The sequence below is a fragment of the Pimephales promelas genome, chromosome 17 (genome assembly GCF_988280905.1).
Source record: "Pimephales promelas chromosome 17, fPimPro1.hap1.1, whole genome shotgun sequence".
Classification (NCBI taxonomy): domain Eukaryota; kingdom Metazoa; phylum Chordata; class Actinopteri; order Cypriniformes; family Leuciscidae; genus Pimephales; species Pimephales promelas.
This window is the reverse complement of record NC_142785.1, coordinates 33,459,478-33,475,471: the sequence shown is the minus strand read 5'-3', so window position 1 is coordinate 33,475,471 and position 15,994 is coordinate 33,459,478. Positions and strand designations below refer to the sequence as shown.

Genomic DNA, 15,994 nt, shown 5'->3' with positions numbered 1-15,994 from the left:
AGACAGGGAAATGTTCTTCCTGACGGAAACACACGCTAGTGCAGGTGTCAAGTCCAGTCGGAAAAGGATGTTTAAAACACAAAAAGCATTAGGCAGAGAGCAGGAAAAGGGCAGATTAACGTTTCACAGCCGGTGAGGAAGTTTCACAGGAAGCTGAAATGTTGTTCACTGCTTGAGAACATCACTTGTCGTCACCGTCACTCGATCGAGGTCTTCGTCTGCTTTGCCTCATTTCTCTAATTAAATCCGCAAGCGTAGCTGCAGTAACAGAACTAATATTCCTTCATGCACGAGTATTTACCACGATTAGCACCAGAATGCCTCATAAGAAAGAGAGATGATCATTGCTCTCGCGTGCATCTCGTCATGTATTGCGTTGGCAGGTTCATCAAAGCCGTTAGAGGAAGAAACAGGTGTGGTCGGGTTTGTTCTTCTAAACGGCCCAAATCCTGCAGAAATGATGCTGTACTTGTCTTAGAAAGCATTATAACTGACAGCTTTTTGTCTTATTTGGAGCCTGACAAGCTTCTGGTCACTAATGTATGACTTGTGTTTTTAGATTTAGAAGAACAAAAGTCATGCGTGTTTGAAACGACGTCATTTTTGAGGTTTCTTTAAGGAACTTTTCAGGGATTGAATGGAGAATGTGTGTTGGACTCGGATAAGCAGAAGTCCTCCAGTGAGAGTGTGTGCATATGCTTTGAGAACAGTGTAAATTTAGCTAAGATTGAGATAGTACTGCAATTTCCTGCCTCACCCTGTTGCCCCATTTTGTTTCTCTCTCTCTCTCTCTCTCTCTGTGTGTGTGTGTGTGTGTGTGTGTGTCAGATTTGCCCTTTGCTGTGTCAGACACACGTCTTGACATTTTTTCTAAATAACCCCATGTATAACCCCATGCCTCGAGGAACTGGAGTCAGATCACTTTAATTCTGAATTCAAGAATAGATGTTGCTGAAGTACTCAGTACCACTATTGATATATTGAAAGTATTAATAAATGAGCCAAAATAATAATTCGAAATTTTGCAAGCAATATTTCTGTATGGAACAAGTTTAGTTTCAAAGCGAAAATAATTCCTAAAATAAATAATTGTTTTTAAGTGTTATCATAAGGGTTGGGTTATAATATAGACATATACATTATCAATGTAAATAAATATAAAATTTATTTAAATTTGTAATAGTTTTGTGTTTTATATTTTAATAGTAAAGTATACAATACTGTGTATATATATATATATATATAAATATAATGTTTTTATTTATATATTTATATATTTTATTAAATATTTATATATTTTAATATATATTTTTTTATTTTGTTTATTTATTTATTTATTTATTTATTTATATATATATATATAACAAAATAGAAAAATAAATAATATATTAAAAATATGTATATTATATATTTTTAATAGGTTTTATATTTATTCAAGTAATTTAATTTATTTTATTTTAATATTGAAGTATTAGCTTATACAGTAGAAGTCAGTGTGTGTGTGTGTACTACAGTATCTAACCTCAGACCTGTGCTGAAATTTACCATGTTTACTCAGCTGTGTGTGTGTGTGTTGACATTCAGAGACAGGGCGTCTTAATTGCTTACGAATGAAGTAATTAGTGTGGTGTGCTAACTTACGAGAGCTGCGGTGAATTACACGATGTAAACACACATGCTGTTAGCTCGTCGTGTTGTTTGGTTTGTGCTGAGTGTGTGTGTGTGTGTGTGTGTGTGTTTGTAGGGGCGGCAGTCACACGGTCACATTGTGGAGAGCTTTTAATTCATGTGGTAGTGTGTGTGTGATGGGTTAGACCCACCCACATTTCCTTCACACACGCGGATTTACCCCGCCGCTCTTCCTGAGATTGTGTTTGTCTGTCGCTCGCTGTCGCTCAGACTGAAGTCTCGCTCTTACTTTAAAGTACTAATCAGAGGCTGACTGCCCTAAACACACACACACACACACACACACACACGCATGTATGCACACCGCTCTAGAGAAACTCATGGCACGCCTCAGTTAGTCGGATACCTGTGTGTGGGATCTCTAGACGTCTCTGGATTTGATGGTGCTGCGACGTGTGTGTTCTCAGGTACGGCTGGACCGTGTGTTTGTGTGTGTGTGTGTGTCGGTTTGAATGTGTTTTATGTTGCTGCTGGCTTTATTTGTCATTTTAGGGATTGCACACAGTAGGCATCATCACGAGGAGATTTATTTGTTGATTATATATTCTTCGGCTCAGATTTCTCATCAGCTCGTTTGATCGTGAACTTTCGTTCCATGTCCATTTGTGTACAGACTATGAAAGTGATGGCTTTTGTACTTGGGTGAAGTGCAAATGAGAACAAGATGGTTTAAAACGTGTTCTTGCGTTATATATGTATGTAATATAACATGGGGATTTAAGCTTAAAACTATTTTCAAGCAGGTTTTAGTTGGCCTTGACTCGCTCATGAGGGTGTACAGGGGTCTTCTCTGTGATGTCATTTCCTGCTTTATGGTTTTCTTGAGGATGACAACAAAAACGAGTTCCTGTCGGTTACACCACATTGATTTGCCAGATTATGTTTTTTAAGTAATATCTTCTCAATCTTTTATATTAGTCATGCAAATAGTTTGGCTACAAAGCTGAAAATGATTGCCAAAATGAGTAATGGTGTTTTAGGGTCTGTGCAATTTTATTTATTTATTAAATATTTTTATATAATATTCATAATAATTCACTTTTTTTTTTAGACTCAAAACACCACTTTAAAAGCAAATATTTCTTTAGGAATATACCTTTTTAAGCTTTTCATGTATGCATGTATGTGTTTACATGTTCCTTTCAAAATAATTGTTATATTATGTTTTTTTTTTTTTTAATATTAAAGTACATTAATAGAGTAGCGTGCCGTCTGAGTCTATATTTCGAGATAAATCCATGCATGTGTGTGTGTTATTTGTGTGTGTCTTGCGTTTCTCTATGAGATGTATTTTTATGAAATAGATGCCGAGATGAAATCATGTGGCCGACCCGCTCTCACTGCTCGATGTTTTGGTTTGGAGTAATTATCGGGAAATTAAATGCTAAATGCCGTTTCAGTAATGTCTTTCTCAGTGCTGTGGTCTGATCGTGAGCGTGCCGTCAGTCATATGATGGGTTTTCCACGGGATTCAAGCAGGAATGAAGCCTGTCTGTCTGTTTACTACCATCCCACAATCCACAACCCACAGCAAATGCAGATTCTAGCCATTAAGATGGGGTCTTTTTATATATAATAGTTATAGATATGCCAAAATCCATATATACATGATAAAATGTTATCCTATAATATTGAGTTTCCAGATGCACATTAAGACGACAAACAACTCCTGTGTTGATATGTATGGCGAGGCTGTGTTTTCATTTTGGGCTGAGCTCTGTTCAAAATAACTGTAATTATGTGCTATTTCTGATCTCTCTCTCTCTCTCTGTGTGTGTGTGTGTGTGTGTGTGTGTATGTGTGAGAGAGAAAGAGATGATGCATAATTTTTCCTGCAGCAACCATACAGCCTGTTTTGTCTCAGACAAACACCAACTCCAGTAAAGTGTGTTGTTTTTTATTTACGAACGCATCATAGTGTTTATATGCTATACTTTATTATGGTTCCTGTGGATATGCATTTATTTTTTAGTGTTATTTCAACACTCTCAGAAATTGTTTTTCAAAAGGTACACTTTTGTACCCAAAGGCTGCATATTGGTACCTTAGTGGTACACTTTAGCACCTAAAATGGACATATTAGCTCCTGAAATGTACATATTAACACTTAAAATGCACATATTAGGACCTAAAATGGACATATTAGCTCCTGAAATGTACACATTAACACTTAAAGTGTACATATTAACACTTAATGTACATATTAGCACTTAAAATGTACATATTAGGACCTAAAATGTATATATTAGCTCCTGAAATGTACATATTAACACTTAAAATGCACATATTAGGACCTGAAATGTATATATTAGCACCTAAAATGTACATATTAGCACTTAAAATGTACATATTAGGACCTAAAATGGATATATTAGCTCCTGAAATGTACACATTAACACTTAAAATGTACATATAACCACCTAAAATGTACATATTAGCACTTAAAATGTACATATTAGCACCTAAAATGTACATATTAGGATCTAAAATGGACATATTAGCTCCTGAAATGTACATATTATGACCTAAAATGGATATATTAGCTCCTGGAATGTACATATTAACACTTAAAATGTACACATTATCACCTAAAATGTACATATTAGCACTTAAAATGTACATATTAACCCGTAAAATGTACTTATTAGCACCTAAAATGTACATATTAGCACCTAAAATCTACATATTGGGACCTAAAATTAGCTCCTGAAATGTACTTATTAGCACCTAAAATGGACAAAAGTTTAACTTTTGAAAAGGTACAGCCCCAGTGACAGCTTTTGTACATTTTTCTGAGAGTGAAGAGGTATTCTGCGTTAAATATGAATGTATATTTGTGGTTCAACACAGTGATTTTAATTTCATTTTAACTATACTCTATTCACTGAGATCTCATTTACCCCGTAAATGTCACAGTATGTGAACATGCGAATTGTTCAGGACCACAGTATTACCATCGTGAGGTAACATGCACATCCCCGCGGTGTTGCAACAGGAAATTGAGTGAGGAAGTTAGTTTTTCCGGGGCAGTTGCTCTTACTCGCTGGGGAAGTTTGACTGCGGTTCACTGCTAATGGAGATCCGCTGAGAGTCTTTATAATATAGTGTAAAACCCCAATAAACCAAGTGAAGTGGTCATGTGATCATCGCTGTCATGCATTTGGATGTTTTTTTCTTAAAAACACTAAACATCCTCATTTGTATGAGGGTCGTTTCCCATTGAAGGGATTTTTATGTCTTAAGTCATGGTTTTGTAACTCTGACCTTCACATAGTTTGTAACGATGTGCCGCAGATTAATGGATGTGTTCTGATTTATGGATTGATCACGGTGTAGTCGACTTAACAGGGTAACTGGGCTTCTTAAAGGGATAGTTCACTTTGAAAATAATTTTTGGTGTGTTTTATCTTCCCTCAAAGGCATCCAAGATGTAGGTGTCTTTGTTTCCGCAGTATTTTCAATTTTGATATTTTTAGGTCAAAACGTCATATAATGGAGGTCTATGGTCACCACCTCAAAGAGCATGCTCAGAGAAGTCCAGATTAAACATGATTTAATGACTCGTACATGTAAGTACACACTGATGGCCTAAGACACGAAACGAGCGGTTTGTGTGAGAAAACCAACAGTATTTATATCGTTTTTACCTCGTGTAATCACAGCCACGTCCAAGTGATCTGAGGGCGCGGGCGCTTCGGTCTGCACAAGCGCTGGAAGTGATCTCTCGAGACGTGGCTGTGGTTACACGAGGTAAAACGATATAAATACTGTTGGTTTTCTCACACAAACCGCTCGTTTCGTGTCTTAGGCCATCGATGTGTACTTACATTTACGAGTCATTAAATCATGTTTAATCTGGACTTCTCTGAGCATGCTCTTTGAGGTGGTGACCATAGACCTCCATTATATGACTTTTTGACCTGAAAATAGTGCGGAAACAAAGACACCTACATCTTGGATGCCCTTGAGGTAAGATAAAACATAAAAAAAATTATTTCAAAGTGAACTATCCTTTTAAGGGGATAGTTGCCTTAAATTTAAATTCTGATTTTATTAATTAATTAATTATTATTTTTTTCTTATTTTTTTCTTTTTTTTTTATTAATTATTCATTTTTTTATTAATTATTCATTTTTTTTTAAATTCTCTAAAAAATTTTTTTTAGAGAATTTATTTGTATTTTATTTTTTTATTAGCATTTATTTCATTTAGCTTCTTTCTGGTTTTGGTTTTAATTTTAGTTGTCGTTAACTAACCCTGTACTTCCTGTAGAGGCGGGCGGCAACTCTCTCTCTCTGTGTGTGTGTGTGTGTGTGTGTGTGTGTGTGTGTGAGGTGTCACCTAAAACTGACTTTGTGGTTACTAACAGAGATGAATGACTTTTTATCCTTTCAATAAAGCAGTATCACATGATAATACCACACTACTGCAAAAGAATAGCAGGTTATTAATGTGATATCATATTTCACATTCCCCAAGCCGTAGTTATACGGTGTAAGTGCAGTTTAAAGAGGTGCTGCGTTTCTTTGAGTCTTAGAAGGATTTTTCAGCTGCGTTTCATTCACCACAATTACAGTTTGCTGCAGTCACATGATCCCTTCAGATTTCATTTCACCTTCTTCTGGAGATTTGGGGTTTTGAATTTCAGAGACTTGCACTTTGGGTCGATACCGATAACCGATATTTTGACCGATATGACTCTAAATCCAAATTTTTAAATAATTTTTTGAGAGTCTGATTAGAAAAGCAAAAGCCTGACCATGAAAAGACGCGTCCCAAGCACACACACAACTATAACGTTCTCTTTATCATTTTATGTAGCCGATATGACGGACGTGATATTTGCCGATTGAAATGATTTCAATCATATTTTAAGCAATTCATAAAGCATCATGTTGAACATCTGAAGTGTCTCAGCCGAAGGAAATAATACAATATTCATCTGCTTTAATATATCGGCCAAATTTTATTATCAAACCCCTTCACACGACCCACAGGTTACATCGGGTACGTATACATCCAGCTAGAAAAAGAGTGAGTGAGGGTGTGTGTGTGTGTGTGTGTGTGTGAGTGAGGTTTTGTGTGTGTGTGTGAGGTTTTGTGTGTGAGGTTTTGTGGGTGTGGGTGTAAGGGTGTGTGTGTGTGAGTGAGGTTGGTTGTGTGTCTGAGTGAGTGAGTGAGTGTGTGTGTGGTGAGTGAGGGTGTGTGTGTGTGAGTGAGGGTGTGAGGGTGTGTGAGTGAGAGTGAGTGAGGGTGTGTGTTAGGGTGTGTGTGTGGTGAGTGAGGGTGTGTGTGTGTTGAGTGAGGGTGTGAGGGTGTGTGAGTGAGAGTGAGTGAGGGTGTGTGTTAGGGTGTGTGTGTGGTGAGTGAGGGTGTGTGTGTGTGAGTGAGGGTGTGTGTGTGTTGAGTGAGGGTGTGAGGGTGTGTGAGTGAGAGTGAGTGAGGGTGTGTGTTAGGGTGTGTGTGTGGTGAGTGAGGGTGTGTGTGTTTGAGTGAGGGTGAGTGAGGGTGTGTGTTAGGGTGTGTGTGTGGTGAGTGAGGGTGTGTGTGTTTGAGTGAGGGTGTGTATGTGTGGTGAGTGAGGGTGTGTGTGTTTGAGTGAGGGTGTGAGTGAGTGTGTGTGTGTGAGTGAGTGTGTGTGTGTTGTGATTGAGGGTGTGTGTGTTTGAGTGAGTGAGTGTGTGTGTGTGGTGAGTGAGGGTGTGTGTGAGTGAGGGTGTGTGTGAGGGTGAGGGTGTGTGTGTGTGGTGAGTGAGGGTGTGTGTGTTTGAGTGAGGGTGTGAGTGAGTGTGTGTGTGTGTGTGTTGTGATTGAGGGTGTGTGTGTTTGAGTGAGTGTGTGTGTGGTGAGTGAGGGTGTGTGTGAGTGAGTGTGTGAGTGAGAGTGAGTGAGGGTGTGTGTGGGTGTGTGTGAGGGTGAGGGTGTGTGTGTGTGGTGAGTGAGGGTGTGTGTGTTTGAGTGAGTGTGTGTGGTGTGTGAGTGAGGGTGTGTGTGGTGAGTGAGGGTGTGTGTGTTTGAGTGAGTGTGTGTGTGTGGTGTGTGAGTGAGGGTGTGTGTGGTGAGTGAGGGTGTGTGTGGTGAATGAGGGTGTGTGTGAGTGAGTGAGGGTGTGTGTGTTTGAGTGAGGGTGTGTGTGGTGAGTGAGGGTGTGTGTGGTGAGTGAGGGTGTGTGTGTTTGAGTGAGTGTGTGTGTGGTGAGTGAGGGTGTGTGTGGTGAGTGAGGGTGTGTGTGGTGAGTGAGGGTGTGTGTGTGCATCTTCATCATATGTCCACTTTATTTTCCCCCATTGGTCAACTTTTCTTTTGCAATTATTTTTTTTACTTGCAAAAAAGAATTTTTTTTCCTCAATACTCTACTTTTATTTGCAACACATTTTTTTTATTTGCAAAACATATTTTTTTTTTTGCAAAACATTTGTTTTTATTTGCAAAACATAAATATTTTTGCAAAACATTTTTTTTATTTGCAAAACATATATATTTTTTTGCGAAACATTGTTTTATTTTGCAGATATATATGGCCCTACTTTGACTCCATATGTCCATCATTCGCTAGTTATTTGCGTTCAGCATGTTCCCTTGGCTGCTGTATGCTGCATCAGGCCTCTGTCTGTCTATCCCAGTGTTCCCAGTTCTCCTTGAAGCTGTAATTGTCACTTCTGCACATCTCAACGTCTCGTAAGAATGCGAGCGCTCCTCATCCTTCCTCTGGTTGGCCGAGCGCAGATGCTTCCTGCAGCTGCAAGCGCTTCCCGTCGCACGCAGAGCCTTTTGTGCCGCGCGCTCCGCACACACAACATCACCAGTGGAATTTCAATAGATGTAAAGGCGGGAAACTTGGGAAAGCCCATCTGTGTGTGTGTGTGTGTGTGTGTGTGTGTGTGTGTGTGTGTGTGTGTGACCTGCGCTCTTCCCTCTCTGGACACTGGGGGATTATATTTTGCCTGTGAATGGGCCGCAGTAATTGGATTTCCTGAGGGAATTCTGTCGCTTTGAGAACCGGCGTTTGCTGCTCCAGTGAGATCCAGTGCGGAGATCTGAGTTATGATGGAGGAATGACTTCACTGTACTCAATACTCAACTTAGAAAATACAAACTGTTTTTTCTGTCTATTTAGGAGGCCATTAGTATACATTTTGTATGAATCGGGATTATTTTTTTTTTCAATAATATTATGTATAACACTTTTTTTCTTGACATCTGTTTGTCTTTTATATCCATTTTATTATATCATATTTATATTTTATTATATATATATATATATATATATATATATATATATATACAGTGTGTATATATATATATATATATGAAGAGTTCAGATGCAAAAGCCTCTAAGTGCCATTTGAAATTTTGTTCTAGAATGACTATTTTTATCAAACTTGTATATTTAAGTTCAGTAATTTCACTTAAATAACAATTAATAGGTAATCTTCATTGCCATTTAAGTGAAATTACTGAGCTTAAATATACAAGCTTGATAAAAATTATAATTTTAGAAGAAAATTTCAAATGGCACTTGGAGGCACTTAGAGGCTCTTCATATATATATATATATATATATATATATATATATACATATAATAAAATATAAATATTTTTAGTGTACTTATATTTTGTTTATGTATTTGTTTTCTCACTTAAACTCCTCATTTATCTGTCTTAATATTTAATATATTTTTTACTCTATTTAGTAATTAGGGCCCGAGCACTAACAGTGCGAGGACCCTATTGAAACTGTTAGGGTTATTTTTTTTTTTTTTTTTTTTCTTTTTTCTGCAAAGTAAGTGCCATTTCCGGGGCCGCAACATGCTCAAAAACTCACCAAATTTGGCACGCATGTCAGGACTGGTGAAAAATTTCGTATTTTGTGGGTTTCGCAGATGGGCGGGGCAAAATGGCACGCTAGCGCCACCTAGAAAATTGGAAAAAATTAGCCCCTCGTCCACGTTCAACCTACATGCACGAAATTTGGTGGGGACGTGTATCATATCAAGACGCACAAAAAAGCCTCAAGAACCCATACCCTAAACTCGACAGGAGGTCCGCCATTTTGAATTTGGCGGCCATTTTTGGACGATTTACAGACTCCGTACTTTAACGAACTCCTCCTAGGGATTTAGTCGGATCGACTTAAAATTTCTGCTGTGCCTTCTAAAGGCATTGACGATGTAAAGTTGTGCTATCTGCGCGTTTTCGTCGATGGGCGTGTCCGTGGCGTCGAAGATTCGCCATGAAACAGGAAGTTGTACTAACTTGGCTGTAAATGCCCAGATCTGCACGAAATTTTACACATTTGACAAGAGTCACGCCCTGAACAAATCTACATGCCGACATTCACCCACAGTCATAGCGCCACCTGCTGGCAACAGGAAGTGACCTTTAACGAAGCAGCCCCCGCCGCTTGTTTGACCGACATGTACGAAATTTCTGTGGTACATCTACCATGACCAGACGCACAAAAAAGCCTCAAGAACCCATACCCTAAACTCGACAGGAAGTCCGCCATTTTGAATTTGGCGACCGATTTGGGACGATTTACACACTCTGTACTTTAACGAACTCCTCCTAGGGATTTAGTCGGATCAACTTCAAATTTCTGCTGTACCTTCTAAAGGCATTGACGATGTAAAGTTGTGCTATCTGCGCGTTTTCGTCGATGGGCGTGTCCGTGGCGTCGATGATTCGCAATGAAACAGGAAGTTGTAGTAACTTGGCTGTAAATGCCCAGATCTTCACTAAATTTTACACATTTGACAAGAGTCGCGCCCTGAACAAATCTACATGCCGACATTCACCCACATTCATAGCGCCACCTAGTGGCAAGAGGAAGTGACTTTTAACGAAGCAGCCCCCGTCGCATGTTTGACCGACATGTACGAAATTTTTGTGGTACAACTAACATATCCAGACGCACAGAAAAGTCTCTTGGAGCGATGCCCTAAACTCAACAGGAAGTCAGCCATTTCTAATTTTACCGCCATTTTTGGATGATTTACTCATTACGTACTTTAACTAACTCCTCCTAGGGCTTTAGTCGGATCGACATCACATTTCTGCTGTGCCTTCTAAAGGCATTGACGATGTAAAGTTGTGCTATCTGTGCGTTTTCGTCCATGGGCGTGTCCGTGGCGTCGATGATTCGCCATGAAACAGGAAGTTGTTGTAACTTGGCTGTAAATGCCCAGATCTGCACAAAATTTTACATATTTGACAAGAGTCCCGTCCTGAACAAATCTACATGCCGACATTCACCCACAGTCATAGCGCCACCTAGTGGCAACAGGAAGTGACCTTTAACGAAGCAGCCCCCGCCGCATGTTTGACCGACATGTACGAAATTTTTGTGGTACAACTAACATATCCAGACGCACAGAAAAGTCTCTTGGAGCGATGCCCTAAACTCAACAGGAAATCGGCCATTTCTAATTTTACCGACATTTTTGGATGATTTACTCATTACGTACTTTAACTAACTCCTCCTAGGGACTTAGTCGGATCGACTTCACATTTCTGCTGTGCCTTCTAAAGGCATTGACGATGTAAAGTTGTGCTATCTGCGCGTTTTCGTCGACGGGTGTGTCCGTGGCGTCAATGATTCGCCATTAAACAGGAAGTTGTAGTAACTTGGCTGTAAATGCCCAGATCTGCATGAAATTTTACACATTTGACAAGAGTCCTGCCCTGAACAAATCTACATGCAGACATTCACCCACAGTCATAGCGCCACCTGCTGGCAACAGGAAGTGACCTTTAACGAAGCAGAGCAAATGCACAGCGGCACTGGCTGAGCTGCAGAATATGCAATGCGGCTGCATCACACCCCGACGTGCTACAGGTGCGAGGGCCCGCCCATCGCTGCTTGCAGCTTTAATATTTTATTATTATTCTTGTATTTTTGTTCATTTTATTTTACTATGTATTTATATATATATTTTTGTTATCATGATTTTTTTTCTCCTTATCTTTTAATTATTTATACATTTTATTAATATTATAATCTTATTTTTTTTTACAGATTATTATTGTTTTATTTAATTATTTATCTTTTCTCTCACACTCAAATGATAATCCCATGCTATTTTGACATGTTTTAAGCCCTAGAAATGAGATACTTGCATGTTGGCAGGTTTGACCCAGATACTGAGGAGAGTTGCTAAAATAATCAAAAACACTGACGACGGTTCACCCCGGCTTTCTGGAACAGAGCTGGAGTAAAGCGTGTGAATGCTGAGCAGAAGTGAGCCTGCGGTGGCCCGTTACACAGGCAGACAGGGTCTTGACGGCTTGTTGTTCAGAGTGTGTGTGTGTGTGGGTGATCGTCTGGCGTGGGTTTTCAGCTCATCTAGGGCAGGTTTCTGCAGATGCTCTGAGAATGTCACCTTAAGTTTGCCCCACTTGCATAAGAGCTTCATCCGGTGAGCTTTGAAAACAAACCAGTGCAGACTGAGATTATTCACTGCGTTCATGATGAGTTGTGTGTGCTCTTTGGATATAAAGCAGAGGTTTTCATGCACTCTTGAGGCCCGTTACAGGTGGACACAGGACGGACAGGTGTGTGTCAGGTGGAACAACATAGTGACGAAACACGTTTGTCCGTTCAGGGCCACCGTAGAAACATGTCGACGTAAGCGACCTGTGGTGTGTGTCGATAACGGCTCATTCTAAGCTAATAAGAACATAACAGTTCATTATGTAAGCTCTTTATACACCTCTGAAAACAGCATTTATAATATTGCATTTGTCGACAGATCGTCCTAAATATCCCACAATGCACCTTTAGTTTTCACAAGGGTTGTCTTGTTTCTGCTGCTCTGTTCATGTTCGTGTGTGTGTGTGATTGACAGCTGCCAGTGGAGTATGGGTACGACTGCCAGCGCTGCTCCCCAGCACACACTGCATGAGAGTTTCCACGGCAACGGGATGACGGACAGCAGGCGGTCGGCGAGCAGCGCCTCCTTCAACATCCACAACAACAAGGGCAAATCCATCATCACTAATAAAGTGGCTCCTGTGGTCATCACGTACGTCCAGCAGCGCGTCTCCATTACGAGTCCCTGCAGAGCCGGTGTAATTACCCTGATTGAGTCTCTCTCTCTGTGTGTGTGTGTGTGTGTGTGTGTGTTTATAGGTATAACTGCAGGCAGGAGTTTCAGATCCACGATGATCATGTTCTTCGTACAAACTATAAAGTTGGGAGGATCTCGGACAACATGCCGGAGCACCATCTGGTCCAGGTGAGGAAAAGTTATTAAATTAGTATATTTAATAAAATATACACTATATATCACTATATTTATATATGTGTGTGCATTATTTATTTCACCTAGTTGCAGAGGAAACATAACTAACACTATTTAGGCATATTAAAAAAATAACAAAACTGATTTTTTTTTTTTAATTAAAGCACACAAGTTAAAAAAAAATCAATGAAAATGAAAATTGCATATAATAAAAACTATAATAGTACCGCAGTGATACTAAAATAACACAGACTGTTATTTATCACTGATTTATTTTTTAATTAAATTAATAAATTGATTAATTACATGGTTAAAATTATAAATATATATATATATATATATATTACATTTTTATATACAGTGAAGAGAAAATTTTGCCTGTTTGTCATTAAATGTAACTACTACAAAGTGCCGGTATTGAAAATGCACCTTGATAGTAGAAACTGTCATAAAGACTGAGAGTCAATGTTCAGAAATGATTAATTATGAATATGTTTTGAACTATGATGTATAGCTTTGATTTGTCGTGTGTTTCTTGACAAATTGTAAAAAAAAATGTTTTAATTCATCATACGGTCATGTTAGAGTGAACCCCACCAATGGGGCATGTTGTCACAGTTCACTTCCAATCTTTCGGGGTAAATCAAGAGTAAAGTATACACTGATGAAACAAAACCACATAATTGTACTAGACGTGTGTAATTAATGTGGGAAAAACATGAATTCTCCGAACCCAAAGTAGGTTTACAAAAAAGTTAGTTTTGGTAATCATTACGCTTTGATAATGATTTACTTCTCCATGCCACAGTAATCTTTGTCCATCCTTAATATCAGTTAATTTCCTTCAAAGTCCCAGTGAGTCCCGGGGTTTAGGAAGATCCTGGATGTGTCTTGGCGCGTCTCTGCAAACACAGTAATTAATTACTGCTCTCGTTAGTCTCCAGAAGACGTTTGCACCTTCCTCTGAAGGCTTTGAAGGGGACATGCGCTCCTCTCTTTGTTTGCTCGTTAGTTTCTGTTTGCTGACGAGCCAATGATGGGTTTCGCTGCGAGTCAACAGAAAACAGCAAGCGCTCGCCTTTGTTCCGCTTCCGGCTCATTATCCGAGGCTCTTCCTGAGCCCAATAAAGTCAGAAAGCAGTAATTCGTCATTTAGCTGATCGATTTATTAAAGCTGGGGTTAAAGCTGCGTTTTTGTCATGTTATTAAGTGTAAAAATCTTTGTCAAACGTATTTGCTATGAAGCTTTATTTCGTTATTATTTCTGTTGGTTACTATTTTTTTTTATTTAGTTATTTTCATTTATTTTATTTTTTTTGTAATTTTATGTGCATTATTACTGTTTTACAATACTATAAAAAAAAGTTTTGATTTATTTCAGTTAATTAAGTTGGTTTTTTTTTATCTAAAGTTTGATCTATTTTATTTCAGGTTTAATACTTTTAGTTTGGACTTTTTTTTAGTACTTCAACTTACCAAGGTGACATTTTTAAATTGTCATTTTTTTAAAATCTAATTTTTTTTTTATCATTTCAGCTTTAATTAACATTTTAATATTTTATTTTTTTAAATTATTTTTATGTGCTTTTGTCTGTTTTATATTACCATTTTGTTTGCCCCCCTCCCCCCCATTTCAGTTTAATATTTCTTTAGCTTTTTTTTGTTGCTTTTTTTTTGTTTTATTTAAATAAACAGAAAGCTTTTAATAGTTTTAATATTAGCTACATGCATGCCTCGAAATGTTTCAAAAAGTGGCGGAGACACGGCCGTGTCTGATCATCTTGTGGTTCTCAGGGCTCGTTCTTCATGGTGCAGGACGTGTTCAGTAAAGCTGATGTCCTCAGCACCACCGGCTCGCACGGGGCGCCCAACTTCAGGCAGATCAGAGACGGGTTCCCACTGTACGGCATGGGCCAACCCACCCTGAGTGGCTTCAAACGGGTCCTGCAGAGGCTTCAGGCTCAAGGCCATCAGGTCAGTGTGTGTCCACCTCCTGCCGATCCCATTAACCGGAAGCGGTGCGCAAATAATTCTGCTGATAAGGTGTGTCAAGTCATTTGTTAGAGATTAAATCTGTTGTTGATTCGCTCGATTGTTCAGGTAAATGCAATGCTGATTAAACTGACACTTTAAATTAAATGTTATAGTTTGCACAAGTTAGATGTGTTTTTGAGTGACACGCATCTAAAACGGGAAGGAGCTGCTGAAAGATACAGAACAGAGAAACAATGCAATTCTTGCGGTTATCATTTTGTGTCGATACGCTTGAATTCAGGGGTAAAATCATACTGTATTGTTTTTTTTATTTTATTTGTATTTATTTATTTATTTGACAGGGACAATGCAAACAAACATAGTGTCAAGACCAAGAATGTCACTGAAGTTTATAGCTATTGCTAATTTTCAACTCCTGTCCCTGGAAGGGCTTTTATACACAATAAAATTTACATGATTAGCTAGTTCAGTAAAAAAAATAATAATAATAATAAAAATACTAATATAAACATACATACATATCATATACAACTCTAATAATTAAATATAGTTAAAAATTAGTACAGTTTTGGTTTATTTTTAACCAATTTTTCAGCCTGGAAATGAACATCTTAAAGTCAGTATTGACAACTCATCAATTTAATATTTAGCGTCATATGAAGAGTTCAGATGCAAAAGCCTCTAAATGCCATTTGAAATTTTCTTCTAAAATGACCATTTTTATCAAGCTTGTATATTTAAGTTCACTTAAATGGCAATGAAGATTACCTATTAATTGTCATTTAAGTGAAATTACTGAACTTAAATATACAAGCTTGATAAAAATGATCATTTTAGAAGAAAATTTCAAATGGCACTTAGAGGCTTTTGCATCTGAACTCTTCATATATTCTGCATAATTGGATGTTTTTAAATAAACACTGACAAAAAACTATACAAGTTTTAGAGCTGGATGATATGTATAACATTGATCACTATATTGCATTTATATAAAGCATTCACTGGGACATTTGCTTTATGTATTTCCCCGGCGTCATATATAATTCAGGAAACACGATTGACATGCA

At 38.2% G+C, this 15,994-nt stretch overlaps 1 protein-coding gene across 3 annotated transcripts in view; it reads left to right on the top strand.

The window, feature by feature from the left end:
- The window catches only part of pald1a (phosphatase domain containing paladin 1a), a 67,919-nt gene that overhangs the window by 6,572 nt on the left and 45,353 nt on the right, over nt 1-15,994 (top strand). For 2 of the 3 annotated variants that reach the window (XM_039650770.2, XM_089122430.1), the window contains exons 2-4: nt 12,537-12,713; nt 12,821-12,926; nt 14,727-14,906. In XM_039650770.2, coding sequence (XP_039506704.2) covers nt 12,537-12,713; nt 12,821-12,926; nt 14,727-14,906 — 463 coding nt within the window. Of the gene's footprint in view, nt 1-2,004; nt 2,097-12,536; nt 12,714-12,820; nt 12,927-14,726; nt 14,907-15,994 lie in introns of those variants that run through there. The other variant, XM_089122429.1, reaches the window with a different exon arrangement.